The sequence below is a fragment of the Engystomops pustulosus genome, chromosome 1, assembly GCF_040894005.1.
Source record: "Engystomops pustulosus chromosome 1, aEngPut4.maternal, whole genome shotgun sequence".
Taxonomy (NCBI): Eukaryota; Metazoa; Chordata; class Amphibia; order Anura; family Leptodactylidae; genus Engystomops; species Engystomops pustulosus.
In genome coordinates, this window is record NC_092411.1 from 223,835,941 (window position 1) to 223,858,686 (window position 22,746).

At 40.1% G+C, this 22,746-nt stretch overlaps 1 protein-coding gene across 6 annotated transcripts in view; it reads right to left on the reverse strand.

The window, feature by feature from the left end:
- The window catches only part of INPP4B (inositol polyphosphate-4-phosphatase type II B), a 366,270-nt gene that overhangs the window by 338,240 nt on the left and 5,284 nt on the right, over positions 1 to 22,746 (reverse strand). For all 6 annotated transcript variants that reach the window (XM_072119662.1, XM_072119688.1, XM_072119643.1 and 3 more), the window contains one exon: positions 16,195 to 16,239. In XM_072119662.1, coding sequence (XP_071975763.1) covers positions 16,195 to 16,239 — 45 coding nt within the window. The remainder of the gene's footprint in view (positions 1 to 16,194; positions 16,240 to 22,746) is intronic.

Below are 22,746 nucleotides of genomic sequence, written 5' to 3' on the forward strand. Positions count from 1 at the left end.
ATTCAGTGATGAGTAAATGAAAAGAAGGACCGGTATGACTAAGGACTGAGATTTCCCCCAATAGTCCGAAACGCGTTACCCTTGCCACCCCCCCCCCTCTTTTTCTCTCCGTGTTATACTGCCTATGCTGTGTCCATGCTTCCTCATGCCATGAAGCACATGTCTTTTAATATGATCTCCTAATAAATTTCCATTTTATTTTATTTGGCCGCTTACCCTTGGATTTTTTCCACACGTGTGCCGGTGTCCCGGCTTTTTTCTTTTTTTCTTCTTTTCATTGTATAGGATGTACTTGTCCCTGGTATGCAACAAAAGGATCACCTTTTAGAGAAGTAGCCACATCAGCCAGTCTCAAGAGAGCCATAACAATTCAGTCAAGAACCAAACAGAACACATGATAACAGATGAAATTCCTATGCGAGTCACAAGGGACCTGGACACATATGCGGAACATATAAGCACATGAATACCATGGACCAAGTGGATGATCAAGAAAATAGACCTGACAAGGCACACAACCAATCCAAACCCTGACCGGGGTGGTAGGAACTTAAAGTCATGTGACAAGGAAGACATCCAGGGTCATAATACATTTGCTATGTCTACTTCATGCATGTATCTAATCACATGAAATCACAGAATGCCTCCATAGACTTCTACTTCTGCTCATCTTCCATGGAATTCTACTTCTCCCTATCCTCCATGGAGGCTACTGTGATTTCATGTGATCAGATACATACATGGGGAAGACTTAGCAAATGAATCTTATCACATGAAACCACAGCAGCCTCTGTGGAGGAAAAGGATAAGTAGAATTCCATGTAGGATGGGTAGGAGTATAAGTCCATGGAGGAATTCTGTGATTTGATCTGATGAGCTACATACATGGGGTAGACGTGGCAAATGTAACATGACCTTGGATGATGTCAACCTGGTCACATGACTTTCAGAGCTCTCTCCGTTAATGTTCCAAACAGGGGAAAATCATAGGACTTAATCAGGCAGGGAAGTAACATTTTAATATGTAGGACTCGCTTAGTGTGAATGATTCACATCAGGCGAGTTGCATTTAAATCTACAAGCTGATTTTCATAACATTGCAGCCATGGAAAGGAATCATTTAGGGATAAGGGCAATGCTTTTTATTCATAGTTTTTAAATAAGTCTTTATTTTGGGTGTCTTAATTTGCATGGCAAGTTCTCTTTAAGGACTAAAATTGTCCACCCATATCATTAACTGCCTGTCTTACCAGTGCTACAGCTCACAGGATCCTGACTCAGTTTGAAAGATGACATTGTTATCTACAGTCACATAATAAAACTTCTATCAGTTTTCGTCTGCCACTTTTCAAGTTTCCTGAAGTTGGCCTAGTTTTTTTTTTCCCTTTGCGATACATGTGATGAGTTGCTTGCTTAATCTTTTTTTTGTGACTTTTTGGTGTGTGTGTGACTTTTTAGCCCTAAATAGCAGCTCTGATTTGTGACTTATTAGGTCCAAGAATGGGACAGTTTCGGAGGCCAAAAGCCTCACAAGGTGAACAAACATCTAAGCTACAAAGATAAATTCAGCTACTGCATTACATCCTTGAGGCAGCCAACTCTGGTACACTCCTTGATTCTGCACCTAAAAAACTGCGAAAAGTCTCACAAAAAGTTGCACAAAAAAAAGAAAAAGAAATCAATAGGAGGGATACATTTAAGTCCTCCATGGACTATATGTGCCATGTAGAATAGGCATGAGAAAGTATGTGGCCAAGAGATCCATTGGCCAAGAGATCCATTGACCCTTTATTGCTCAGTTTCATAGAGTGCATTGCACTGTCAAATCAGGGCTGGATAATAGATGCTGGGCAAGAAAGAGTTCACTAGATCGCATGGCCAAATCCAGTGTGCACCAAAATGATCCTTTGCATATAAAAAGAGATAAAGATGTATCTGAATTCAGGTAATTGATTATGTCTAATAAAAGGTACAGTTCGCTTTTGATCAGCTGATATGTAATTACAAGTTCCATTCAAAAATAATTGCCGTTTTAAAGGGTTAACCCTTTAGGGTTGCTTTAAAATCAAACTTGCCTGTTTGTGCATCCCTCTGTTCTAGAGACCCATGTTCCCAAACCTGCGTGAACAGACCATCAGATCACATCTTATAGACATATGATAATGCGTAAGATACATGATAAAACCTTCATGAACAGGCAGCAGAACTCGATCGCTGCTACTGGCCTTTGAAGTTGCAATCAATAAAACATCTTGTAATTTTTACACAATTTAAATTCATTATGTGAAGAAGGAAAACTGGATGCTCCTTTTCATTCTGATATGCAAGCTCTCATAAATGCCCTGAAAGGTCTTATTGATTGTTCATAAAAGTCATTAGAATCTGTAGTGTGCATGGTCTTCATTTTACACAACAACATCTATTAGATGAACTTTTTATTCAATTCTTTCATCTTTGCCAGAATCAGCGTCAATACGTATCTCTAAACCTGATCCTTGCAATGGATATCATAGGCTATAAATGACACACTCATCCATCCAGCAATAGTTATTTCACGTAATAGTAGGCACTTCTAACCATAGCCCAGGGGCCACTTACAAAACTACCAAATCTATACTTTATATTCAGCTAGATTCTTCAATTTTGCAATTGACTTGTATAAACCGTATTTGTCAGACAATAAGACGCTCATAACTATAAGACGCACCCCAGACTTAGGCTTCCAAAAAAGGATAAATATATTTTAAACCAATTACAATATCCCTGTTGGTCGCACTAAAGCACAGCACACACAGCTCTGCTACATCCATACATTTACACAAACAGCTCTGCTATACACACACAAACAGAAATAGGAACACACTCACTGCTGCATACACTGTGCACTACTACTGCATACACTCTGGGAACTACTCTACACATGAATACACACACAGCTCTACTATATACATATAAGGAACACACTGGGAAGTACTTTACAAATGAATACACACACAGCTATGATATACACACATAAGGAACACTCTGGGAACTACTCTACACATGAATACACACAGCACTACTATGTACATATAAGGAACACACTGGGAAGTACTACACACGAATACACACACAGCCCTGCTATACACATATAAGGAACACACTGGGACGTACTACATTCATGAATACACACACAGCTCTACTATACACACATAAGGAACACTCTGGGAACTACTCTACACATAAATACATACACAGCTCTGCCATACACACATAAGTACTAGACATATACACAACCCTCCCCCCCTCCTCTACTTCTTACCGTGTCCCAGTGCAGCACATCCCCATTCTCTGCAGCATCAGACCTGTGGTGAGGGAATCATCCGATTTCCATTACAGCGGTCAGGAGGGTCCTGGTAGTGCTGGATCATCCTGACCTTCGGTCTATAAGACCTAGGCACTTTTTAGCAAGATTTTTTCTTTCTAAAAAGTGCACCTTATAGTCCAAAAAATACGGTGTATATATAGATAGATATAGTATATGCATACATATATAAATAGTATATACATACACACATACATATACATATATATTCTGCTCACATCATAAAGCACTTTACAGCTTTGTCAGACCTTAGTTTTATTCTTGGTTGGCCATTTCCAGATGTGTGTTGCGAGATCACAAACTGTAATAGACATTGTTGGTTTGCAATATTGTGTCACATACTCATATCCCATGTGTCTATGTGCAGCCACCTAGTGTTTGTGTTGTATATTGTTATGTACATAATGGTTTTGTTATCACACAATATTGTATTGAATTTGTTGGAGATCCTTTGAGTAGAGTAGCTGAAAAGAAATGACACTATGGTGTACAGAGCTGTGAGAAAGTTATTGGCGTTAGAATGTAGCGTTAAGGGAAAATATTTTTTGAACAAAAGACATTGAAATTTGTAAAAAGAGAGTCTGTAAGTAAAAGGCACCAATGCATTTTTTCATCAATTTCACCACAGCTTCCCTGTGTATTGGAATATTAAAATTGTATAATTATGATGTACAAATTGCTGCACAGAAAAACAAATGCAAAAACAGAAAAGGGCATCAGTGGCCTGGGGTTACAAGAAAAACGCACTGGGAACCATGAAAGGCAAGTTTGGAAAGCTTATAAAGTGGTCTACACAATGCGGTTTTTAATTTGTAGGGTAAATTAAAGCTGTAGAGATCTGCATTTACCATTGAGCACATGAAGGCCTGCACCAAAGGAGTCAAATTACAGAAAAAGTGTTTTTTGTTGGGTTTTTTATACATTTTATTTTAGCTTTTTTTAATCTTGTCACTGGCAATATTTCTGCCACACAGACTGACAAAAGTATCATAAAGTATAGGAGAGGCAGTCCTGGGAGTCATAGTGCAGTTAGAGGAGGGAGTGTATGGGGTTTAGAAGGAGTGGGGTTAACAGTATATAGGGGTGGGAACACAGAATTTAATGGTCTTGAAGAGCAAGGGATGATCTTAAATAGTTGGAAAATAGGAAAGTCATAGTAGATGGATATATGGACATAAAGGTTAATTGTCCACTGGAGCTCAGGCAAAGGGGTTTCAATTAGTGATGTGCGGACCCTTTAAAAAAAAAAAAAAAAAAAAAAAAAGCTGTCCCCAAAAAAGCTGTACCAAACTTGGACCCCAAAAAGTACTAGCACTGATTGCAGGTGCTAATTGTTTAAATGCTGCTGTCAAATTCGCTAGTAGCATTTAAATTTCCCCACTGCTGTGCACTCGCCAACACTCACCTGACTAACAAAATGTTAATTAGTGCCAGTGCTTACAGCCGTAGGTAATTTAAAAGCCACTGGTGACTTTACCAGCAGCATTTAAAGCATGAACCCTGAGATTGGAGCCAGCACCAATCATTAATGTTACCAGTTGGAGTCCGTGTCCCTGGCGAGGTGGTTGAGTTGAACGCAGAACTTTGCGGCACGGGTCCACTGAAAACCGGTGTTAATGGGGTAGGTTGCCTGCCAGTGCAAAGTCAGACACTAGTTTTTTTGCTGCGCCAGATTTATCGCTGTGACGTCGAGTTCTAGCACAGTTTAAAACTTCTGTGTTTTACTTTACACCTTCATTGAGTTAGTCTAAATTCTCTTAATTTTTTTGGTTCAGGGCCTATTTTTTCACCTGACTACACCCCCTTTTTCCAAGTCCACACCCCAGGACAAGTCGGAAAAGTGTTGAAAAGAGATCTAAAAGCCTTGATAAATGTAGCAAAAAGCATTATTTTGTATATGTACATGTTTTGTATATGTTATATGTATAAATGGTGGCATAGAGGAGCCATAGTATATAGGAGTGAGAGCACAAGTGGTAAGTTTATAGAGGCGGCGGTTATAGTATATAGGCAGTCCACAGGTTATGTACAGGTTATTTAGGTTTGTACTTAAGTTGAATTTGTATGCAAGTCTGAACTGTATACTTTATAACTGTAGCTCCAGACAATGTTTTTTTGCCCCAGTGACAATTGGATTTTCAAATTGGATTATAAATATAACTTTATTACAGACACCTTACAGCTTGTCATTGTAATCTGGGGCTAAAGTAAAGCAGCCAGAGAACTTCATTAGTCGTCACAGTGGGCAGAGAGGTCTGTCTGTAACTTGGGCTCGTCTGTAAGTCGTGTGTCCTTAAATTGGGAACCACCTGTGCTGGAATGGAGCACAAGGGGGTCATAGTCTATAGTCTTTGGTAGTGAGGTTATCTATTGGGTCCCAATTGAAGAAAATAACTAGTAAAATATTTGATCTCTTTAACTCTGACCAAATATCACTGCAATTACGGAAAAAAAAAAAAAAAGTGTATAACTATGAACCTTAACTGGGCCTTTTGATGGGTAAGTGTTAAAACTTAGTACCTAGGGTAACGTGAGCTGTAAATATGGCCTGACAAAATTAGGGACAAAATTAGGGACAGAAAAAACTGCATGAAAGAGATGAAAATCACAGAGACATCATCATCCCATCAACAAATCTCTCAATAGATAAAGGCAGCTTTCCATGTCAGTGGCCCATTTTATTTTCCTTTACCATTTACATTTTATTTACCCAATTTGACCTAAACCTAAAAACAATAATGCTGTACAGTATTGTATCTTGTACATGTTGCTCTGTGAATCTATACACCACTTTTAAGCTACATTCCCTAATAACACCTGAATTTTCAGCTACAAATTTACATGAATTTCACAAGGCCATGAATCTACAGAAAAGGAAAATACAACAATTGATGTATGCATGTGTATGGAAGAATGGGGCTACAGGGAAGTTGGAGCTCTTAGTTAAGTGCATTAGAATTTATTAATTGCCTGCTAATTGGAACTCCTCTGAGTCCTAATTTCCCCTTACAGCTGCTTATTTTACAGCAATTTATACTTTAGACGCATCCAAATTAGATGGATAAATCAGGATCTTTTACCAGAGCATCTTGAAATCTGCAACACATAAATCCTGAAACCTCAAAAATGAGGCCAGTTTTGTGCTCTTCAGAAGACTGGAACAACAATATATTTACTCAGAAAGTTCATGATTAGTATTTAGCTTCAATATATTTAAGAAAGGTATCCAAAACATAAAAGAGGTATAAATATTTGCATTATACATTTTCTCTATGTTTTTATTTCTCGTTTTAGTATAAAGTCACTGACACAAAAATGTAAATTACCAAATATGACCTTCTGTACAAGGGACTACTGTATACTGCATTGCATAAAATACTATCTATCTACAGCAATAGAGGAGCTCACACAGGGTCAACATCTGCAGAGTTTGTAGGTCCTCTCTGCGTTTGTGTGGGTTTCCTCTGGTTACCTCCCACACAACAAAACATACTGGTAGGTTGATTAGATGGTGAGCCCCATTGGGGAAAGGGACCGATTTGACAAGCTCTATGAAGCGCTGCGCGTGCGCTATATAAAGAATTATTATTATTACTGCAAAGAATATCAATTTCCTATTGGAGATGCCAATGGGTTACAAACTTTATCTGATCTGGTTTTCATATTGGGAATCCTGCAACAATGTTCTGACCAAGAAGATGGTCACTAACCCTTAAAGAATATCTACCACAAGGATGAAAGATTGCACACTGACATACTGGTGCGTGTCCCCTCTGGCAGGATCTGCTCCTCTTTTAGCTTCTTATTTCCTGGTTTTTATAAAAAAGTGCTATTAAAATTATGCGAATGAGCCTGAGGGGCTCTAAATTCCATTAACATCTATGGAGCCTGGAGTCCCTCAGGCTTGTTTGCCTAATTTTAAAAGCATTTTTCTATAAAAAATAGGGAATGAAAAACTAAAAGAAGTGCAGATCCCGCCAGAGGGGATGTACACCAGTATGTCAGTGTGCTTGGTGTACAATCCTTCATCCTGGTGCTAGATATTCCTTTCAAAATCATGAATATGATGTGATTATAGGGAGACAGAACATTCTAGTTTGTTGATCAACCCTTTATATAGTTACATTGAATCAGGGCATAACATGCTGCTGCATGGGAATCTCCTATTAATATATCATATTGCAAGCTCCTGAAAAAAAAAACACTATTATTTCTTTCTTAGCCAGCCAAAAAGAAAATACATTAGTCAGATACATGATAGCCCCTTTAACAACTTAATGAGACAGTAAAGCTCTTTACTGAAGAAACATAAGTTTCCCATTTTCTGTTTTTCTATTGTTCTTTTTTTTTTTAAAACCATATGTCTACCTTTTTTTGTTTGTGTGCATGTGTAACAAGTTTCCATAACGTGAATAAAAGCATTGACCACTTTTCAATAATAATACATCCCATTTTCTGCATGCATATGTACCTATACTTTTACCTTCTTAGAGATCTAAGCCTTTCCCTGTTCTCACCATGCTGCTCTCTACATGTACACACAACTTCCTGTATCTCACTGATTCAGCCCACCCTCATGGGGTCTCCCACTGTGTCCCAGCAGGTAGTGTGTGCAAGAAATTAGATGAGGTAGAGGCTGATGTACTGGTTCATCCTGGGGCATCCACTTATTGTCCGTAGTAGGAGTCCCTGGGTTGTGAATGGGGGCGCCCTTGATGGTGACAGCCGTAGCAGGGACCAGACGGAGGCAACATTGTGCAAAAATAACTTACAGTTCTTTATTCGAACCAACAGCAGACACCTGCCTAAACGATTCCTTACAGATGGTTTGATTACTGGGAGTGATCTTGGAGAGTGAACCTCAGGAGTTAGGTCACCAGCCTGGTTGCAGATGCAGGCTGGGATCTAGCTGTGTACAATGCTGGAAGCTGCAGCTTTAGTCCTGGGTGTTCTGTGCTAGTGGTGCACTGACACTCTGCAAGCTCTATAGTGAGAGCTGAGGCCTAGGAGGCCTGTAGTAAAAGCATGTGCTCTAAGATCTCTCTGGTAAGAGAGCTTGCTAGAAAGAGAGTTTGTCATTTCCTGTCCAGATGTTTTAGTTACTCCTTCTGGTCAGGTGGTGGCTCACTCTCCAATCACACTCCAGTTCACAATGAAGCATGCAATTGGATGATAACAATATGCAATAATATTAACCCTTGCCTATCTAGGCAGAAACTACCGCTGCATATTACCTCTTGATGTACTGAATGGTACGAGGGGCTTATTTGCAACCACTCCTCTGCCATGCGCATTGGCAGGGGCGTTGCACATGCCCCTCCTATTTATCAGAGCTCACACATTTAAACAAAGAATTATGGAGGCTCATGCAGACAGCACAAAAGTAAGGATTAGGAATGCTGAATCACTTGATAAACCTTCTGGGATTATTAGGGCAGTAAAGGCACGTGGGCAACTTATGTAAAAACCCCTTTAAGGGAAATATAGCTTATTATTTACTGTTTCATAAATGATTTAAATTGGATAGTAAGAAGTAGAGATGAGCGAGCACTAAAATGCTCGGGTACTCGTTATTCGAGACGAACTTTTCCCGATGCTCGAGTGCTCGTCTCGAATAATGAGCCCCATTGAAGTCAATGGGAGACTCGAGCATTTTTCAAGGGGACCAAGGCTCTGCAAAGGGAAGCTTGGCCAAACACCTGGGAACCTCAGAAAAGGATGGAAACACCACGGAAATGGACAGGAAACAGCAGGGGCAGCATGCATGGATGCCTCTAAGGCTGCTTAATCGTACCATTATGCCAAAATTATGGGCAACAGCATGGCCATGACAGAGTGACCGAATGAGGCTAGATAGCATCTAAAACATCCAATAATTGACCCTGACACTATAGGGGACGGCATGCAGAGGCAGCGGCTAGAGAGTGTCATGGCGACATACCCTAAATGGACTCAGGCTTCAAACCAATGGGTGGCAGAGAGGAACCAAAGGAGGTGAGCAAGAAGCGCTGAAATGATTTCCTATGTGAACAAAAGGTTGACGGTATATTTAGTCGATAACACAGCATGGTGGTGACATAGTGACCAAGTTCCATAACGTATCTGGTGAAACACCCGAAAAATGAGCCTGACACAGCTCTTTTGATAAGGGGACAACATGTGGAGGCAGCCATGGAGACGACTTTCATGATTAAGAGCGACAGTATAGGGCATTTATATTGCGCTGATATGAATGCAACTTCAGGTCTCCAGCATGGCGGCGACAGATGGGCCGAGTTCCACTATGTATCTGGTGAAACACCTGAAAATTCTGCCTGACACAGCTCGTTTGATAAGGGGATGATGTGCTGCATATCCGCTCGTGCTCCAGCGTCTGCGGTATAGAGAGTTAAAATGAGACATTGGTGGACGCTGTGGAGGATCATGGAGGCAAAATGGACAGGAAACAGCAGGGGCAGCATGCATGGATGCCTCTGAGGCTGCCTAATCTTGGGATGGAGCTGGCGGTCCACTGCCAGGCGAGATTTCGCCTGTCCAAGCCCCTGTCTCTCAGCCGAGACTGGGGACAGGTGACAGTGTCTTGCTGGGGTGACATAAAACTGGCAAAGGCCTTGTAAAGCGTACCCCTGCCAGTACTGGAAAAGCTGCCTGCTTGCCTACTCTCCCTCGCTACTTGTCCCGCAGAAGTACGCCCTCTGCCGCTAGCGCTGTCAGAAGGAAAATACTGTTTCAGCTTGTGCACCAGGGCCTGCTGGTATTCATGCATTCTCACACTCCTTTCCTCTCCAGGGATGAGAGTGGAAAGATTTTGCTTGTACCGTGGGTCCAGGAGAGTGAATACCCAGTAATCGGGGCTGGAATAAATTCTTTGAACGCGAGGGTCACGGGATAGGCAGCCTAGCATGAAATCTGCCATATGCGCCAAAGTCCCAACGCGCAAGAATTCACTCCCCTCACTGGCCTGACTGCCCATTTCCTCCTCCTCCAACTCCTCTTCTTCTGCCCATACACGCTCAACAGTGAAGGACTGAACAATGGTCCCCTCTTCTGTCTCGCCAACATTCTCCTCCTCTTCCTCTTCATCCTCCTCCGATATGCGCTGAGAAACAGACCTAAGAGTGCTTTGGGATCTATGAGTAGGTGTCCCTGGTTTATCATGAATGATTTTGATGCCAGTTTTACTTTACCACAGATCTATAAGCTGCTTCACAAGGCAACTAAATTTATTTAGCATTTGGTAGCTCAAGTAACAACAGCCTAGAATTCATATATGTTCCGAATATAGACAATGCATTTATTATGGAGACACAAAATACTTAGCTCTACCATAGAGTAGCATTTCAATAATATAGAGCAAGGTTAAAGCTGCCATCACCACACCAAAGATTATGGTGGAGATCTATACAAATTTTTGTAATTTAAGACGTAATGTGCAGAGTTAGGCCCCATTCAGATGGCCGTCATGTGGACGTATATCTGACTGTAAGTTTATGGATGGATATACGTCCCCATAGATGCCTATGGCACCAGGGCGTTGTACATTACACACAACGTGTTCTCACCGTACTATGCCATCACCACAAAAAAGATAGAGCTTGCTCCATCTTCGGCCGTAAGAACAGCCGTGCGGTGCCATTTCCTCTGGGTGCATTTCTCCCTCTGGTTCAGTGCAGGGCCAGAGAGGAGATCACAGGCACTGTGCATATGCTTGAATTGAAAAAAAAAAAACAGACTGGGAGAAGATGGGGAGGCGACATAAGCTAGGAGGCAGGGGTTACCTCACAAGGCGGCCTTGAGGGTGGCTGTCTGCTTGACTGCAGCTCCCCAAAAACCACCCCCCTAACTACTAGCTGTCCAAGAATAAAACTTTATTTTTCTGGATAAAGGTAGCACTGGCAGTTTTTAAAGACATGGCTATAAAATGGTAAATATATGGTAGGTTTGGTAGTTTATAAGCCATGGGGATGGTGACAGGTTCCCTTTAAGACACATGAGAGTTGGACTCCCTGGTGTTATAATTATCATCATCTCCTCTCTGCAGGAGGATCTAGCAGTCATGAGCTGACAGATTTACTTTGAGCACGGGGTCAGCTTATAGCTATATGAGGAATGGGGGAGTAAGAAAGAAGGAAGAGCCAAGAGCAAATAATGATGATGATTTGAGCCTTGTAACACAAGCCCCTTTGGCTCTGTGCAGTTTGCTTATAGGGACCAGGTAAACCTTTATATATTTTTAAAAGTAAGCAGAAGCAATGATGTCAATGATAAAAGCAGAATAGGAATTTGTATTAAAAAAAACTATGTATATCCGACGTATATCCATCCATAAACTTACAGTCAGATATACGTCCACATGGCGGCCATCTGAATGGGGCCTAACTCTGCACATTACGTCTTAAATTACAAAAATTTGTATAGATCTCCACCATAATCTTTGGTGTGGTGATGGCAGCTTTAACCTTGCTCTATATTATTGAAATGCTACTCTATGGTAGAGCTAAGTATTTTGTGTCTCCATAATAAATGCATTGTCTATATTCGGAACATATATGAATTCTAGGCTGTTGTTACTTGAGCTACCAAACCTGTCCATACGTGAAAATGTCTGATCCAGTTGATAGGTTGACTTAGTTTATAAAAGTTTTCTATGACAGATTTGTGATTTTATTGTTGATAAATCTAACATGCCCTATTTTGAAACATCCCCTTTCAAGTACACATTTTTGGAGAGTACCTTGTTTAAAACAAAAAAAATAAAAAATCTGTCCAATCTTTCATGTTATGCTTTGAAAGTGTCATATGTACATTGATAAATCAGCCACTATATACAACTCAAATAAGATGATGCATCATCTTATTTGAGTTGTATATAGTGGCTGATTTATCAATGCATCATCTTATTTGAGTTGTATATAGTGGCTGATTTATCAATGTACATATGACACTTTCAAAGCATAACATGAAAGATTGGACAGATTTTTTATTTTTTTTGTTTTAAACAAGGTACTCTCCAAAAATGTGTACTTGAAAGGGGATGTTTCAAAATAGGGCATGTTAGATTTATCAACAATAAAATCACAAATCTGTCATAGAAAACTTTTATAAACTAAGTCAACCTATCAACTGGATCAGACATTTTCACGTATGGACAGGTTCCCATAGTTTTTTTTAATACAAATTCCTATTCTGCTTTTATCACTGACATCATTGCTTCTGCTTACTTTTAAAAATATATAAAGGTTTACCTGGTCCCTATAAGCAAACTGCACAGAGCCAAAGGGGCTTGTGTTACAAGGCTCAAATCATCATCATTATTTGCTCTTGGCTCTTCCTTCTTTCTTACTCCCCCATTCCTCATATAGCTATAAGCTGACCCCGTGCTCAAAGTAAATCTGTCAGCTCATGACTGCTAGATCCTCCTGCAGAGAGGAGATGATGATAATTATAACACCAGGGAGTCCAACTCTCATGTGTCTTAAAGGGAACCTGTCACCATCCCCATGGCTTATAAACTACAAAACCTACCATATATTTACCATTTTATAGCCATGTCTTTAAAAACTGCCAGTGCTACCTTTATCCAGAAAAATAAAGTTTTATTCTTGGACAGCTAGTAGTTAGGGGGGTGGTTTTTGGGGAGCTGCAGTCAAGCAGACAGCCACCCTCAAGGCCGCCTTGTGAGGTAACCCCTGCCTCCTAGCTTATGTCGCCTCCCCATCTTCTCCCAGTCTGTTTTTTTTTTTTTCAATTCAAGCATATGCACAGTGCCTGTGATCTCCTCCCTGGCCCTGCACTGACCCAGAGGGAGAAATGCACCCAGAGGAAATGGCACCGCACGGCTGTTCTTACGGCCGAAGATGGAGCAAGCTCTATCTTTTTTGTGGTGATGGCATAGTACGGTGAGAACACGTTGTGTGTAATGTACAACGCCCTGGTGCCATAGGCATCTATGGGGACGTATATCCATCCATAAACTTACAGTCAGATATACGTCCACATGACGGCCATCTGAATGGGGCCTAACCATCATTAACTCTATATGGTTTAAATTTCACAGACCCCATTAGTGTCTATTGGATCTACAGATTCCACTTGTTCTAGGAAACTTGGGAAGTTGACAGAGAAGAATAGTAGATGATTCATAGAAGGAACATCACAATGTTTTTTTCTTTCAGTACCTGTAAGTGGGTTACACATTGCATTTACATCTATATTTAGGTTTTGGCACATTGGCCTCTTTGTGCTGGAGCTTTACACACGTAATATTAATTCTCTTCAGGAATCAATGGAGAGCTGCTGTAACCTGGCAACCATGACACAATGGTTTATTCTCTGACTACTATAATTTTTTATTTGATTAAAGATTATTGAGAATGTGAAATTATGATAAGTTTCTATTTTACATAAAAGTATTTAGTTTGTAAAGAAAATCAAGCTTCTCTGTAGAGAGATCCCTGCCTGTACAGTGTGTGTCTATGGAGGCTGCATGAGCTCACATCTAATCTCCCTGCGTTTACTTAAACAGCTCTGAGATGGGAGGACTAAGGTCCCTTCCACACTTGCGTTTTTCAAGCGCATGTTCTATGCACACTTTTGACATGCAGAACTTGCATTGCACTCTGACCTACTGTAGTCAATGGGCTTTTTCAGACTTGCATTTTTTTTTTCACACACACATGCACATTTTTTTTAACGCGCATTTAAATCTCAACATACTCTACTTTTTGCAAGTCACGCGTGTGAAAAACGCGCCATACAAATCTATGGAGATGCATCAAAAATGGATTGCATTTTGAGACACATGCAAGTCCAATGCAAGTGCAATGCGTTTTTCACGCATCAATTTCCATAGAAAAGATAGAGCTCAGTCCTGAGTCCTTTTCATGCGCTTGAAAATGCATTGAAATCGTGCATGAAAAACTAAGACATCGAACAAACTCTGACCAAAAACTGATTGAACTCTGATAAAAAATGTCAGCTTTTCACTGACCAAACCCTGAACGCACCCTGATCAAACTCTGACGTGATCTGCAAGTGTAGAAGGGGCCTAACCCCTTAACTTTTAGTGTAATCTTTGAAAATACTGATCATGGCCTACTACGGCCATGGAGAGAGCAATAAAGGTTGACACTCATAGCTGTGTAACAAACAGAAGAGGCGAGTGAGTGGCCTGTCTTCAATCCTGTAGACAGAATTTCCATAGAAACGTAGAAGCAAGATTGTAACTAGGGGGCATATTGCAGTCTGTTTCTTTACAAACTAAGCTGAATTTCTAAATGAAGTCGAAATCATCTGAAATGAAGGTTACTCTGTTATGCTTTTGTGAAGAGGAGGCATGGGCTAACCATACACGGCAAGTATCTGCTATTTTATAATGCGATATATGCTGGCATTGATGCTCACTTGACCTGACTTGACTTTGAACCCAACAGTAGCACCTAAATACCTGTTGCACATGGGCACTGATATATTGAGGTCATCGTTGATTAGTTGCCAAGACAAACAACCCCAAAAATCCTAAAAGGGCTGCATACATACCAACCTCACAGTCATATCCTTATACCCCTCCATTATAAATATAGCTAGCATGTCCGAGACACAAATTGTTCAGCTTTTGCTTTCTTTCATACACTGATCAACATATTGTGTGGATTTTTTCATTTTAAATATTAAGTGCCATAGTTACAGGAGGAAAAACCAATATGTTCTGCTGAAATCATAGACATAGTATTGTAGAATTAAGAAGGATTTTCCATTATCAATTTTTTATAAAAGATATAAAACTACAATAAGGTAAATCTCCAGATTTCAAGCACTGCAGCTCATAACCCACAAGACTGCAAGGCAAGAATTTAGATGAAAAGTCTGCATAGCACCTATGAATTGAAGTAAAAAAAGACCCTGGACCCCTGGAGCAGATACACTGGTGAAACCTTGGTCCTAATTTAGTGAAGTCAAAAAAGGCTCTTCTTTCTCAGAAACAGTAGTTCTATTAAGGGTCATATGTGGCCTTGAGTTACACGGAGAAACCATAAGCTTGTAATGCTAATAAAGCTAAATAAATAACCAAGGGGTCAGAAAAACACAACAAAAAAAAAACCTGAGAGTGCATTGCAGTGCAAGACCTAAAGAGCAAGGTTTTTCATGGTCAACCACAGATTCCCCCCAAGTGGGTCTTGCGACACCCTGGCACTTGCAGCAGCCAAAGACCAGAAGTACTGGTGCAACGCAGGAAGCAGAAGTTGGGGCAGGGTAAATACACTTTGTTTTATTGTATTTTTGACACCCTATCATGATCCTCAAAAGAGTTTTGCAGAATTTGGGGGCCTAATAGCAATAGACCCACTAATAGGGGACTGTTTAATGGAATTTATTCAAAATCATAAAAATAAAGCTTTAATTTAAAGTAGAATGTTTAAAATGTTTGCGTAATTTAACATAATCACAAGGAAAATCGGTCTATTCTCAGAAGAGAACAAAATGGACTTAACAATGTATCAAATATGTGTTAATTTCATTCCCATAATAACATTTAGCAAAATAACACTTACTGTAAGACTCAACACCATACTGCAGACCGGCAGGGAAAGTTCATAAACTACGCTCTGCAGTACAGTCATAACAAAATGCATATAAATGGCAGCCTTTAACTCGCTGACCCCAATTATGCAGTATAGAGCACTACAGCGTCCTGGGCACACAACACAAACAAATTATTTCTATTTCATAGAAATGTGTTAAGAACACAAAGTTAAATGCAGAAATACACCAAACTAAAAACTCCTCTTTGCATTGATGCATAATATTAGTTGAAAAGAACATTTTCTTACCAAGAGCAAACTCGAGCTTCGGGTCAGCTAAAGTTCCCTGAATCCCTGTGGACACAGAAGCAAGATAAATAGTAATTAAAAATAAAGATTTCACTACACAGAATTTCATTAGCAACTCTGCATAATTTGGCAGACAAACATTAATATTTTATTTTCTGTCCATCCAGGTTGATTTTCAACTTTGTTGAAAGGTGAAGGAGGTCAATTCTGCTAATGTCTATTTTACAAAGGCAACCACACAAAATCCTTCAACAAATCACAGAAATTTTCACAATTAAAGGGGGACATAGAAACCTGGCCCTCTGAATGTCATGGCTTTGTCTAATTTACTCTGGAGGTCTCACTTTTAGGTCCCTCCATTCTCCAAGTTTGTGGAAAAGCATACAATTTTATCACAGTATCATAGTATATAAGGAAAATGAAACAGCTCCATCAAGTCCAGGCCTCTCTTGAACACATACATAGAGTCCTCCATAACAACCTCCTGCGGCAGAGAGCTTTATAGTCTCACTGCTCTTACAGTAAAGAACCTTTGTCTATGTTAATGGTAGAACCGCCTCTCCTCTAGGCGTAGAGGATGCCCCCTTGTCCTATAGGTATAAAAAGATCTTTGAAAAGATCCTTGTACTGACCATTCTGGTATTCTGGTCTCCCCTTAGCCATCTTTTCATTGTATTCTAGTCTGCCCATTCCAGTCTTAAGCTTGGTCGCTCTCTTTGGCACCCTTTTCAATTTACTGGTGCCCAAAATTTTACAAAAAATCCAGTCACGAAGCAGCAATGGGGCATTAGGGGATGCTTCTACTATTATATATTAATATTATATCTCAAGGACGAAACTCAATAACTATGGGTACATATAAACATGTCCTTGCTACAAACAGCTACAATTCAGGCTAGATTGTACGTAGAGCGTCTTGATAAACGATCCACTTGGAAATTCGATTGGGATTGTGATACTAGCTAAAATACAAATCCTATTGCCAACATCTTCAACTAAATGGATCTCCAGCCTTACTAGTAGTAGTTGAAATCCAGCCTGAGACAAAGCCTTTTGCAGTTCCCTCCCCAACTTGTTACTTAAGGCCCCTCTTCAGAGATCAATAAAGTTTATTGTATTGTATATGCCAACCGAGATATAGAACAACCTTTCTCTGTAACTGTACATGACTCAAAGGGGTCTCTGATGGCCATGTATATATAATTTTAAGAAGAGAGTGAAGATGAGTGCTTGCATATCTAATTTTTGCCAGTATCTCAAACATTATGTCATCAACAGTCACACCAAATACTTTTACCACATCCACCCAAACACTTTAGACTTTTCCTATCCTGTCTGGACCAGATCTTTGATTTTCATTATGCTACACACATACTTTATAAATACCATCACACATTACAGTAATAGCAATTATCACAAGAGATAAAGTTATGATACATTAATGGCAAACCTCTAGATACTGTTTTAGACAAATATATAGTTAAAAATTGTTTTTTTCAGATTTCTAAAATCTAAGGACAGTTGTAGTATGTATAAACTTGAAGTAGACTGTCTAAAAAAACATCAGATTTATAATATAAGTTCACTCAACCTCCAAAACACATTTGCCAGTATCCATTTTGCTAAGTCTTGTCTCATCATCAAGAAAGATATACAGGCTCATAAATAAGGAATATGCATAAGTTTATATAAATTCTGATACTTTTTTGTGTATTTTTTATTAACCTATGCCTATGAATGCCTAACCTATGAATTGTATAAAGCACAATACTGTTCTTAGCATGTTTTTCACTACATTGGCTTCTAGTGATAAACAGATCCAATGGTATGGAAAAAAAAAAATTATAGTCATTTTAAAAGTCATAAAAACAAAGAATTGGTAGAGGTTCAGGGATTTGTCCAGGGTGTAATGTAATCCATGAATCGGGATTTTATTCCCCCATATAAATAGAGAGGCGGGTTCCAGTAGACCCCCCACAATAAGAGCTTCTGCACAAACCCATGGACTGACGACAGTGCAGAAATGGGAATCCCACTTTCATCATACAGATATGTGATGCAAGGAGTCCCTGCCTCCTATCAAGCAGCAGAACCAACACTGTTATAACTGTTACACCAGTTGTTTGACTGGCAGACAGAGCTTCTTGCACCATATATCTGTATGGTGCAAAGACTCACATCCATTGCACTGTACTAGATGCATGGGATCTGACCAGGACATAGATCTGTTTCCACAGATTTGTGTAAAAAAAAACTTTCAAAGACCTTTAGGAAAAGGTTTCCTTCTTTGAAACACCATGTAAAAATAATGCAACCCATGAAATAAAATGAACATATTTTATGTGAGCCTTTACTACTTCTTGAGATTACCCAGCCACGCACAGCCAATAAAAGGGCATTGACATTAAATTCACCAGCCATATACATACATTTCTTCAACGGAATGTTATTTTTTTTTTTTTTTAAGTAGCTGTGTAAAGATAATTTCCCATAAATGTCACCTTAAAATGAGAGATTGTTGTCCTTGGAAATGACCACCTCTTTTGGAATGTTTATACAAAGAAACTTATTGTTATTGCATATGAAACGTCCGGGAGTTACCGCATGTCCCACACCCATCCTGTGGTAATGATCTCCATATCCAGGTGGTCAGGCCGGGCTCAATAGTGCATGTCTGAGTACTGCTGGAAGAGCACACCGGTGGTCCTATCCAAGGACAGCCATCTTGTTTTTGAGGGACAACATGGCTACCTTTGTGGGAAATTATTTTTACACAGATGCATATTTTTTAATAACATGCAACTAAAAAATATATATTTGGCAGAAACATTAAATGTGAAGTCACATATAGGAATACCCCTTTCAACAAGGTTTTGGGGTCTCTTACACACCTGCACAGAAGGATCAATCATTGTGTGTGCAATAATTTGCCATGTCTAAAAAGAAGAAAGTATAGAAGCAGGAACAAGAAGGTGTAGGAATTAAGGCAGCAAGGTATTGGTGAGGTGAGCATCAGTTCTACTGCTGGACAACTTCTTTAAGCACACAAATCCCTCAGTGCTTTTGCAATGATGTTGGTATTCCTGGCAAGCACTTCTATTTGTGAAGAATGAATAGCGAAAAGAAATCCAGAAATATTGTACACTGTGCCGATGCCAAGGATTAGAAATTTTACTGCAGGTCGGAATATTTCCAGATTTCTCCAGGTCACTACTTTCATTCTAATTGTATGTTGCTTGTGCTATAGTTAGGCTTTCATTACAAAGGATATGGTAAAAGAGACATGTTAACATCGTATTGGACCAATTAATTCCTCTGTATAAAGTAGAACTTCCAATAAATAAAACAGCATCAAGTATATTGAGTAAAAGTGTGTTGCATCTTTCCTTTCTTCTATACCATTGTTACCAGCACTTTATGTTCAACAGAATCTGCTTTGTGTTTCAGACAAAAAAAATCTCTGTTCAATAATTCTTAATCTTAAATATTCTTTTCAATAAGCTCCAAACCGATTTTTGCACGGAGGAGATTGTTTGTCTTTTATATACATTTGGGGCTCATCCTTTCGGATTAAAAAGGGGTTGTGGTTTTGGGCACTCTTTGTACCAGCTCACAAAAATGGCTAAGGCCCAGCAGCTGCAAATATTGTCTATGATGCTTGTAAAGGCAGTTTTACTGCTCAAAAATAGACCGATGTGGATAAATCCATGACACTCTCCCTGGCCTCTTCATTGCTGCCGCTCCTGGCCTGATAGAAGGTCATGCGACCTTAGCTCAGTTATTCAGTATGAGCTGCTGAACTCAGGTCAAATGATCTTCTGCAGAGGCAAGGTGTGAACTCTGCCCATCCACTGCCAATTCTCATACAGTCTCATCAGCAGGATCGGGCCATTAGTATGACAACCCAATTCCCTACTGTGGCAATGGGGGGGGGGCTGATATTATTAGTACCCTGTAATTACTATGTGAGCACAGAAATAATGGGCTGTAATGATTGTCTTGCATAAATAGCATCTATAAAAACTATATACACATAGGTGTTGTTTGTATCAAAGAAAATTTCATACTCCTCGTTGGCTAAAAATACTCCTCAAAAATTGTAAGAGGAGCATTATTACTATCTGGAAAAATTGCTAAGGCCAGTTGCTTCACATGTCTGTTGTATTTGCCGTTCTTCGCCAACATGCATGCAGCATGTGGTGTTATATGGGATGCATAAAACAGTCCCGTGGTCGTTGCCGTTTCTAATACACTGGGCAGACAGCTCCTGCATGTGCTTATGGAATCCATGGCCATGTGCACATAGGAAGATATGAGAACATGTCCATAAAACCCAGTTGTGTGCATGAGTCCTTAAACTTACAAATGCGGAGTTCAATTCAGAGTTAAGTTCTGACCAGTTAATCTGGAAACACAAACAGTTTTTTGGACCAAACTCTTGCGTACAACCGGCCTAATGAAATGGAATTCTAAGTCGGAGATACAGTACTTCCACTATGTCCAAGGACGGCAGACAGATAAAGGTTGTCTTACTCAACAAGGAGGTTTCCAGTAGCAAAGAAACTGGAGGCGGTGTGCTGTAAAGAAAAGATACAATAACTACACCTATGTTACCCATGTTACCCATTCCAATGCTGCATGGGTCCACACCATTCTCTATTTCCTGATCCTGTTTTGAAATGCAGAAAATACTTACAGAGACAATCGGGCTTAGGCCCTGTGTACATGACATGGCATGTGTACATGGCTGCATAAAATATGTCCAGATCAGGGCCCCCATAGAGGTCTATTATTTCCATCACGGTGAAGTGAGCACAAAGTATCTTACCACACCGAAGTCGCTCAACTTCCTTCTGGCCAAAAATGGGCAGCAAACCTGGCTCGGCTTTAGAATAGTTGTGTGCATGAGGCTTCAGGCTGGATTTACACAAATGTGTACACGCTGGACAGTAGCCCGGCAGGCACAATGGAGAGGAGGAGGGTTGACCCCTTCCCTCTCTATAGAAATATTTCCATGTTTAAGTCAGAAGAAGGGAATCTTCCCAAAACGAGTCACTTTTTTTGGACAAAAAAGTATCTTTATTGTATTAAATTTATGTTTTTACTCTTGCATTTGTCTTAATAATTTTATTTAGTTTTATCCTCAATAAATGTCCATTTCCTGATATACTGGTGTGAGTAGAATCAATTAATCATCATCTGGTGTAGACACTCCACCGTTTAATGCCGTGCAGCGCCCATTATTGTAAGCCCCCATTTTTTCTTTTTTTGAATACTCTCCATAGAAATGCAAGTCGTACTGGCCGTATCGACATTAATGGCCCCCACATGTGGCCCCCATATGTAGACATCTAATATTCCCTAATGCAACCCAGCAACATATGCACCTTTTTAATTTTATCCTCCCTTTACATTTAGTCCCCCGCTTTTATTAATCTCCCCAAATTTATAATGACCTAACTTTCTGAACTCCTACTCCCCCCCTTCTTACACTGTGGCCCCTATTTCTCACATTGTGGCCTCCATCCTACCCTCATACGGTGGCCTCCTGTCCTCCATCCTACCCTCATACGGTGGCCTCCTGTCCTCCATCCTACCCTCATACGGTGGCCTCCTGTCCTCCATCCTACCCTCATACGGTGGCCTCCTGTCCTCCATCCTACCCTCATACGGTGGCCTCCTGTCCTCCATCCTACCCTCATGCGATGGCCTCCATAAAAAAAAAAAACACGTTAACCCTGCAGCAGTCCCACTTCCTAAGCTACCTCCTCACATGAAGCTGACATGTGTGGTGGTAGCAAGGAGCTGGTCATGCCTCCTTCTGGTCCCGAAGCCTCTGCTGCTCTGAAGTTGTCATGTACAGGACCATGAGGAGGCGGAACAAAGCGGGGGAGACAGGAGCAGTCCCGGGACATTCCTCAAACCTCCCAGGATGGTAGGACAGTGGTGAAAATCCGGGATGGTTGAGAGCTATGCAGTCCCCACTGTCAGCTTTCCCTTCTGCAATTTAGGACAGATGGAAGACCTTCTAAGCTCCTATGAGAGCTCTTGTATACATGTGTGTCAGGAACTGACACACATTTATAAGGATTTGAGGGTGGAATGTCCCATTCTTTGGGTAGAATTCATTAATTTGTGGCACCAGGTCTGTTAACTGTTGCCTGACTTTAATCTTGTTTTGAACTGTAATTTTAAATTGTGGGGCATGGTTTTAATGTGTCGGGCACATTGTAAGAAGAAAAATGGCACATTCAGGGGTTTAGAATTTGGTAGATATGCTTAATGTTGGTCTAAATGTACACCAAAAATAGACGTCGGGAAACTGGAAGTGCAGAGACTTTTAAACAACAGCCGAGACCAAATTGTCAGACAAAAAAAAAAAAGGTGTGAGCCTTTGAAAACCGAGATTTTTGTGGAGCCAACACTCTGTAAATGGTGGGTAGTTCTGGGTGCCCACGGGGTTGCTTCCACTGTCACCCATATTATCATATTATTTAAAATAGTCTGCAATTTTTCAGCATAATGTTTATGTTTCTAGAATAAAATGTAACA